The sequence below is a fragment of the Sinocyclocheilus anshuiensis genome, unplaced genomic scaffold (assembly GCF_001515605.1).
Source record: "Sinocyclocheilus anshuiensis isolate Anshui unplaced genomic scaffold, SAMN03320099.WGS_v1.1 scaffold1966, whole genome shotgun sequence".
Lineage (NCBI taxonomy): Eukaryota > Metazoa > Chordata > Actinopteri > Cypriniformes > Cyprinidae > Sinocyclocheilus > Sinocyclocheilus anshuiensis.
The window spans coordinates 113,755-123,276 of record NW_015546147.1 but is presented as its reverse complement, the minus strand read 5'-3'; the positions used below and the strand labels follow the sequence as shown (position 1 = coordinate 123,276).

Below are 9,522 nucleotides of genomic sequence, written 5' to 3'. Positions count from 1 at the left end.
ACTCCTCTCTCTTCTCTCTCTCTCAACACCCCTCTGAAAATTTAATCTCTCTCGGTTTTACTGCTGTCAGCTGGGTCTGTCTATCAACCACCACGCAGACCAATCACTCAACAACTTCTGCCAGTGGCAATCAGGCCTGATAGGTAAAAATGGCAAGCGGCACGACCATGCCATACTGTTGACGGGGCTGGACATCTGCTCCTGGAAGAATGAACCGTGTGACACCTTGGGTAAGGCCCTTGATAGTCACCTTCCAATAGCAGAAGTGGGTCATGTGTTGTGAAGTCAGTGGCTAATCGAGTTGCAGGAGGGTGAATTACACAATGCCAAGGTTAAAAAGAGCTTGTGGTTGGTGATGTGTGTCCTAGTCCGCCCTCAGGTCACCTGAATCACCTGAATGAATCCAAGAAAGCTCAAATCCACTTTGCAGTCAGTTGGCAGCTTCTTCAGTAGAGGCGTCTGCCAAGGTTAAAAAGAGCTTGTGGTTGGTGATGTGTGTCCTAGTCCGCCCTCAGGCAGAGAACTTCACCTGAATGAATCCAAGAAAGCTCAAATCCACTTTGCAGTCAGTTGGCAGCTTCTTCAGTATTTGCTATAGAGGCGTCAGCCAAATGTAATGAATTCAGCTCTAAAGCTCCAAACCACAAGTATGCACTTCTTTGGGCAAAGGGCAAAGGGGAATGCACTGCTTTTAAATTGCCTCTCTATGATGTGAAACTCAAACCGAAGTTTACAGTCAGGCATCCTAGGTGTATATGACATTCTTCTTTCAGACGAATACAATCGGAGTTATATTAAATAATGTCCAGGCTAATCCATGCTTTATAATGGGAGTGGATGGTAGCCCAAAATTTGAAGTCCAAAAAATTGCAGCCATCCATTATAAAAGAAGTCCACACGGCTCCGGGGGGTTAATAAAGGCCTTCTGAAGCGACGCGATGCGTTTGTGTAAGAAAAATATCTAGATTTAAAACTTTCTATATCTTAATCTCTAGCTTCCGCTAAGTGTCGTATGCATGTTCACGAGAGAGTGGCATCCAGCAGATGACGTAGGACGTAGGTGTAGCATAAACTCCGGTGAGAATATGCTAGTCTCGCGAGAAAAAAGTTTTGTTTACAGCAAAGGAAAACCAGTGTCCTCTTGGCTTATATCGAAATCCTCCTAGATTTTTCTTTACAAATCCTCATTTTGTACTACTAATTCATGTCCTACGTCATCCGCTGGACGCCACTCTCTCGTAAACGCGTGTATAACAGTTAGCGGAAGTTAGAGATTAAGGTTTATAAAGTTGTAAATATGGATATTTTTCTTACACAAATGCATCGTGTTGCTTCAGAAGGCCTTTATTAACCCCCCGAAGCCGTGTGAACTTCTTTTATAATGGATGGGTGCAATTTTTTGGACTTCAAATTTTGGGCTACCATCCACTCCCATTATAAAGCATGGATTAGCCTGGACATTATTCAATATAACTCTGATTGTATTCGTCTGAAAGAAGAATGTCATATGCACCTAGGATGGCTTGAGGGTGAATAAATCATGGGGTAAATTTTATTTTTGGGTGAACTATCCCTTTAATGTTTTCATTCAGACCTGTTGGATTTTAAAGTTTGAATTGCATCCTCAACATGCATCAGTATCTTCCACCCATGTTTTGCTCTTTCTGTCCTTTCTGACTTCCTGTCTGCAGGTTTCGCTCCAATAAGTGGGATGTGTAGCAAGTATCGTAGCTGCACGATTAATGAGGATACAGGGCTGGGCCTCGCTTTCACCATCGCCCACGAGTCAGGACATAAGTACGTTTACTCATGCTTTCAGGTCCCACACTATTTCAATTTGGGAAATCATATGCTGTGTAACAAGCAAACATTTTGCTTGTGTTTGCTGGTTGCCATTGTGATAAAGGGAAGTTTATGCTGTATGTTTGAGATTTTGTTTTTTAATGACAGCCGTATTTTGAGTCCTTCGGTCCTTTGGCACATTCTCAACATAAACTGGAACAAAATCTATCCTGGAGAACCACCAGGCTGATAACATGTTGTGGGATTTGTCATTCTCAGCGGTTCAAACATTTTGGTCAAATGAAATGGACATGTGCCTCCAATGTGCAGTGTTTAGGGCAAAATCTTCACTGGCCAACAGTCGTTAATCACTCATTTATTGAGGAGTGGTCATTTATAAACACATGGCACATTTTGCCAACACTGCTTATGTCTGAATTTTGTGACTATAATGCACATGTTTATTTTGATGCATTCATTAGTCTGATTGCCACAGGGCTGTTGAAAGTAAACATCTAAATGTGTGAATCATGTGACTTATTCAGTAGAGTAGAGATTATCGAAGGGTTTTGTGGGATGAAAGAGCTTTCAGTTGTAGAGGTAAAGTCCCACCAGACTCATGGAGTGGTTTCTGTCCTTAGGTTGTACATTAGTAGTCTCACTGGGTAAAACTCACAATCTCCATCTCTCCCTCTTTTGCTCCCTCCATTTTTTTGCCCCAGTTTTGGAATGATCCATGACGGAGAGGGGAATCCCTGCCGGAAGACTGAAGGGAACATAATGTCTCCCACATTGGCTGGGAATAATGGTGTTTTCTCATGGTCTGCCTGTAGTCGGCAATACTTGAACCGATTTCTAGGGTAAACTTCCACTTTACTCCACAGGAAAAAGTGTTTTTTTTAGAAATGTATGTATTTTTAAATTTTTATTATAATATTTAATTTTCTATATACTATAATATTTATTCTATATCATTTTAATATATATGTTACATATATTTTTTGTTTATATATGTATATATATATATATATATATATTTTGTGTTTATAGATAAATATGCAATATGTTGAAATGTATAATATGGTATGGTTTTTATGTCTGTTTCTGTGCTCATCTTTCTTTGCATGCATTTGTGTTCACAGTACAGCTCAGGCTTCATGTCTAGTGGATGAACCTAAGCAGATAGGCCAGTACAAGTACCCTGAGCAGCTTCCAGGTCAGCTGTATGATGCTGATATACAGTGCAAATGGCAGTTTGGCTCGAAAGCAAAACTGTGCAGCCTGGACTTTGTAAAGGTAACTCATAGTGTATAAAATATGCTATTAGGCATCTCTTCATAGTTGGAGTGCTTCAGTGGATCTTTATGCTAAATTAGTTTGAACACATGTTAGAAATGTCAAACAACTCTTGTTAAACAATTCAGTTTCAATCAATCCTTTTGACAAAACACAATGCCACAATAGAATTCACAGAGATTGAGTTCATTTAGGGTCACAGATATTTAAATGTGCTTCAACCTGTAATGTTTGTGTGCGGAGACGTCATAGTCAACACAAACACACATCTGAGCTTTGGAAAGAAAACAGTCCACTGAGAGGAAACCCATTGCCTCAAAATCTACTCCAAGTCTTCATTCACAGTTCATGGACAAAGATGGACAGGGCCCCCTCTGGCATCTGCTGTAGCCTTTAGCGTCTAATGCACACATTGATATGCAAATAGTTGTGCTTGGGAAATGAACATTGCGAGAGTCTATCTGTGGGATTAGCTCTCATGCTATGGACTTTCTCTTTGAGAGATCCCTGTTGTTTTTGTGTGCTTTGGAGACCTTCTACGTGTTCTGAAAAACGTCTTAAACATCAACCTTGATGGAAGGCAGCTGTACGTCTTAATTAAGAACGATTGTAGAGATAAAACCCAATGTTTTTGTTTTCTGTTCCCCCAAGCCATCCTGTCCTTGTCACAAAGTCGTTGAGATGTAATTAGCCGTGGGAGCTAGCAGTGTTAGCTACCCAATGATCCAGAGTCCAGTGTTGCTAGCTTTTGTAAACCATGTCTCTCTCACGGTCTGTCAGATGCAATCGGGCCGTCGGCCAGCAGTGGCCGGTCTCCCAACCCCTCATCACCCATTATTATCGTCGTATTGTGGGAAGAAACAAAATGCAACGATAATAGCATGTTTCTTTTGGGCAGCACAGTGATTGATTTTGACAGGCTTTTTTATTTGTTGGGAAAGTTGATTGGCCGTTGCTGTAGAAACAAGAGGTCGGCGTGGTGAGGTGCAAGCCAGGGAGGTTGAAGGGTTCCCAGTGGGTGTAGGCCCATTTTTGACTGTGCTCTCTGTGTTTTCGTGCCCACCAGGACATCTGTAAATCATTGTGGTGTCACAGAACAGGACACCGGTGTGAGACCAAGTTCATGCCTGCTGCCGAGGGCACCATCTGCGGACCAGACATGGTGAGTGAGTGCTTGTCTGTTCACCATTTCTCTGTCTGAACTCACTAAATCACCATTAAGGAGGAACACGAACTGACCAGACTCTCTCGCCGTTTTTCTTCATGCACACCTGCGGTATTGTTCTCTGCTTTGTGTAAATGTTCCATAAGGACGGTTGGTCCTTTCCACTGCTTGATGGGGATGAGAGGTGCTGATGTATGGGACTGTGCGGCTTGCTGGACTGAGTCCTGCTCTCCAGGTGTAATTCTGGGCCCCATCCCAAACCAGCAGGCTCAAGATCTTCTCGGCAGATATACTCTCTCCTTTACTTTACTTTTCCTCTCATACCATCTCTTCTCTTTGACATAAAAAAATGAGTTTGTCAGATAGTAGTCAGCTATCTCCTCATCTACCATACAAACACTAATTTTGGTGGCTGTTTTGAATTTAAACACATTTCTATGCGCGTAAAAAATGAGTAAAAAAAGTAATTATGAGACAGTGAGATATGAGCCAAGTCTAACATAAGAAGTAAAGCCACACTATGAGATAAAAAGTTGGAGCTGTGAAATAATATAAAATAATAATTAGAAGAAATAGTCGCAAGATTGTGAGATATAAGTTTGTAATTGCAAGATATAAAGTCACAATGTGAGAAATAAAGAGGAAAAAAAACAGACTTTCATACATTACTGATCAGTGTAAGATGTTTATTCTTTTTCTATTTCCATAATGCAGTGGTGCCGGAGAGGACAGTGTGTCAAATTTGGTGATCATGGTCCTACAGCAGTGCATGGCCAGTGGTCGGGCTGGTCCGAGTGGTCTGACTGTTCACGCACCTGTGGTGGAGGGGTCATGTACAGAGAGCGGTCCTGCAACAGCCCCAGGTAACCAAAAATTCAAAGATATCAGACAATGTGCTTCAGACTCATTCATGTTAAGATACTGAGACATTATTAACATTTTTTTAATGAACCATCTATTATGCATTTTAAGAATATGGTTAAATTATTCTAATTTAACCATTGGATAATCAAGATGGCGGCGTGTTCACACGCTGCGGCTTCTCTCTCTCCCGACAGAAAGGTGTTTTCGTGTTTTTTGTCTTGTGAGTCGCAGGGTTTTTGTACGTATTCGTCGCGTCTATCTGTCTCTAAGCGCGCATACAGTCGTGAGTTTCTGCTCGATGTCGGCAGAACCACATTTTTAGAGTTAAACTCTGCGCACGCCGAAGAGCTGCGGGATCTCGGTCTGCTCCGGAGGCCCACACCATCACCGACCCCCACTACTGCATCTCGCCCACAGCGGAGGCGCCACAAGCGGCGTGAGAGGAAGCAGAAGAGGGGTAAGCGCGGAGGTATCCGGGCTAGGCTAGCAGCTAACCCACACAAGCCAGCTATCCCCACCATCGTACTGGCTAACGTACGCTCTTTGGACAATAAACTGGACTACATCCGACTACTACGCTCAACTCAGAGGACTGTAAGAGACTGTTGTGTTTTTGTGTTCACGGAAACATGGCTCAACAACAGCGTTCCAGACTGCGCTATTCATCTCGATCAGCTGACATGCTATCGAGCGGACCGAGCTCGCATCGAGGGAGGTAAGACGACCCGCGGCGGAGGGCTTTGTGTTTACATCAATGACACGTGGTGCCGCGATGCTGTTGTGGTCTGCAAACACTGCTCACCCCTGGTGGAGTTTATGATTATTAAGTGCCGGCCGTTCTATCTACCGAGGGAATATACAGCCATACTGCTCGTTGCTGTATACATCCCTCCCAGCTCCAACAACAGCAAGGAAATCCAGATGAATATGTTGTCTGATTGCAAAATGACATTATTTTAATATTGTGCTCTGACCGGTTGTTAATGCTAATTAAAATGATCACTGCAGTAAAATGTTAATGGCACTTTTTCATTGCCATGAATGGTAGATTAGCTGTGAATGGGGGAAGCACATGTGTTTCCAGACCAACTGACCTACTGCAACTCTTAGATTACCCCCGAACTTTAGACATTCACACACACACACACACACACACATATATATATATATATATATATATATATATATATATACACATATACACGTACATACATATATACATTCATACATATACTGTAAGTGTCTGTCAAATAGTAGATGGAGTATTTGTGCGTTTAGGTTCAGGTGCTTCCTCTCTGTATGCGATGTCAGGTTTATTTGAGATTGGGTTTCTATAGACCACAGGTGGCTCTACATGTGGTTTGGTCAAGCTTATGGAGCATGGAATTGTGCTTCATCAACATTTGGCTGTCTAGAACATCTTAACATATTTCTGTTGGAATAGGAAATACGTATAATGCCTTAGACAGCCAGACCAACATGTCTGACATGAACAGTTCCAGTAAAGAAAGAGAGAAAGCAAGAAAGAAACTATTCAAAGTGATGTGAGTTGAGGAGGAGAACTTCATTAATGCCCTGGAAATACCCAGCCCAAAAATCATTTGTTAAATTGGGTACATATGAAATATTAAATTGGGCACATGTGATCTACTGTATATTATCCATTGTGATCTCATACAAAGTGTTTAGGTAGATTTAAAGATTAGGTTGATTTAAAGATCCTTTACATAGATGCACAACATTTGGAGAGATCCTGCTAAATGATTTTGGAAGCACATTGCTAGAAAAGAAAATGCATTTCCCACTCTTATTTGCAAGAAAGCTGTTTTCTTTTTTGTCCTGATTTTGTTGGTCTATATTAGTTCAATGGCGTCTGATCCACTGACAGAGGCTTAGGGTGCTTCAGCTGGGCTTGCTTTTAAGGCATAATTTGCACTATAATCTGAGATTTTTGGGGAGGTATTAGCCTACATTTTCTCTGTTTTTGCTATCAGAGTCACCACCTCCCCCTCATGGTTCAGTAAAAAGAAAACAATATCGCTGCTTTTCACACTGCAGTCAAGTGTGCTATGATCATTCTAACTGACTTCTCTTCTCACTGAGCGGCTGTTTACACATACAGTATTTATGAGGTGCAAACCATGAACATCTGCCTGCATTCTGCATGAAAAGCAAAGTTCATGTTGATCAGAATATTTTATCTGTATCATTTCACTCGGAAATGTTTCAAAAGAGGCATTTTGATGGACAATCTTCCCTTACGGCTCTCAGACAGCACCTGCAGTGGAATAGGTGTTGGTATGTCTTCTGTTTGTGGCGGTGATGTTCAAGGGGAATCCCCATTCTCATCACTTCAGTATAAGGTCCTCAGGAGACAGCTGTTGAAGCCAGCAGCATAAGATGTCATCTCACTCAAACAACATTTATCAATAAATATGATCTGATAAATGTGCTCCCTTGACTTTATCCATACTCAGCTGGCAGATTTACAGGTACAAGTGTCTTTGATATGAATGTTTGAAAAAGACATCTGGCAACAGTGTAGTGGAGATGGTTGTTGATGGGATTGCCTTTTTGAAGTTTGTTTACTGTATAGGATACAGTGTTAACTAAGAGAACATGGGTAGCATTAATGCACCATTACCAGAGGCCAAAGTTGAAAGAGTAGGATGCATGTACAATCACCCTCAGGGCTTCAGAAAGCCCCTAACAAACAAACAATTAAATTTCATTGCATCATTGTTTGGTTTTGTTTATTTATATGTAGAGGGCTCTGTTTTAATGACTTGACTTTAAAGTGGATATCTAATGGCTAACAGTGTGGGCATAATGAGGGTTTGATTAAAGATGGGGGTCTTAGAGATGGGAGATGTATTGAGAGAGTGAGGTAGAGAAGGATGTGGGCCTAGGTGGGGAGTTTTGGGGAGATTCAGGCAAGCAGACAGACAGGGAGACCCTGTTTCCTCTGACGTTTGCACTTAGTACTGCTGTTCTGAGATTTAACATTCCCCAGCTAGGAAACAGTGCTACAAAGTCTTGTCGACAAAGAGAAAAAGAGAATAATGTTCCGCTTTGCCAACAACTCTTGTGTGAAGTTTAGCATGTAGCACAAAATTGATTTGGGCACAGTTGTTTCAACGTATAATCAGAAAACATGCACTTGGCTTTCTCCCCCGCCTCTCCTCTTTCAATCTCTCTCTGTGCTTTGTGTGTTTTTGTAAGTGCTCTACCATATGGGCCCATAGTACACTGTCACTAAAGCTCTAATAGGATCAGCCTGAAAACCTGCTCCAAAAACAAAAGCAGACGTGCACAAACAGCCATCTGACAGCACTGTTAGACTATTGTTGATCTCACTGACTTCTGAAAAGTGAGGCATAATTTTCCAATGCAGTATGTTTATACTCACCCATAGATCAAGGGTTCCCAGAGTTTTTCACACCAGGATCCACCTAGAGAAATATAATCTCGTTGAGACCCATCAAAAAAAAAATAGTCCTATTTAGCCACTTGCTAGCTACAGCCTTTTTTCAAGACACATAGAAGCTTAAAAAAATAATGAGTGGGGTTTTAATGATGTTTTTCATGTTGTAAAATACGATGTAAAAATATGCTGAACTTGTGTTAACCACTGACCCTATTTCTGGCATTTAACCAAAAACCCATTGACTTTCACAGAATGGAACCAGAAGTTCAAACATGCTAGAATTTGCAGTTCAGTAAGTGAATAATATGTTGATTCAGTAGCCACTCTAATGGATTTGGTGAGTTAAATCAATAAAGGTTCATCAAACCGGTAACTCCGGGTTCTTTTTAAACAATTCAATAAAATAATCAACTCTAGAGTCTTTTGTTCAATTGGTCGCTCTGTATGTTTGCGTGCATCAGAACCCACCACCATTCTAGTCACCCACTTATTCCCACTCTGCAACCCACCGGCAGGTCAAGACCCACAGTTTGAAAACGGCTGTTCTAGACAATAGAATTATGTTGTCAGTTTTCAAAAGAAAAGTAACTTGTATATCTCACTGTGTGTGTTTTCCCAATGCTTTCTCTGTTTGATCACTCACTGTACATGCATAAAGATGATGAGTGATTTTTAAGAGCACGTGGAAGGCTCATCTGTCCTCCCTGTGAGCGATTTTCTAACCTCAAGTGTGAACATGCAATAAAAAGCTAAAAGCCAGAGACTAAAAGAACAGGCACACACACACACACACACATTGACAGGCCCATGGCGCAGGCGCAGTCCTTTGCTTTGAGGTTAAGCTACAAGAGGGTACCCAAGAGTCTTCCACTTTAAAACATGCAGCCATGCCGCAAGCATGCGTCCGCTCTCACAGCCTCAGTTACAGGAGCTGCTGGACCGCTTTTCCCTCAGGAAAGATGGTGACTGTTTGCTTCATGTGGCACTT

At 41.6% G+C, this 9,522-nt stretch overlaps 1 protein-coding gene across 2 annotated transcripts in view; it reads left to right on the top strand.

The window, feature by feature from the left end:
* LOC107701236 (A disintegrin and metalloproteinase with thrombospondin motifs 18-like) overlaps nt 1-9,522 on the top strand; it is a 64,097-nt gene that overhangs the window by 33,080 nt on the left and 21,495 nt on the right. For both annotated transcript variants that reach the window (XM_016503197.1, XM_016503196.1), the window contains exons 8-12: nt 1,692-1,797; nt 2,505-2,642; nt 2,925-3,078; nt 4,145-4,240; nt 4,958-5,106. In XM_016503197.1, the coding sequence (XP_016358683.1) occupies nt 1,692-1,797; nt 2,505-2,642; nt 2,925-3,078; nt 4,145-4,240; nt 4,958-5,106 (643 nt within the window). The remainder of the gene's footprint in view (nt 1-1,691; nt 1,798-2,504; nt 2,643-2,924; nt 3,079-4,144; nt 4,241-4,957; nt 5,107-9,522) is intronic.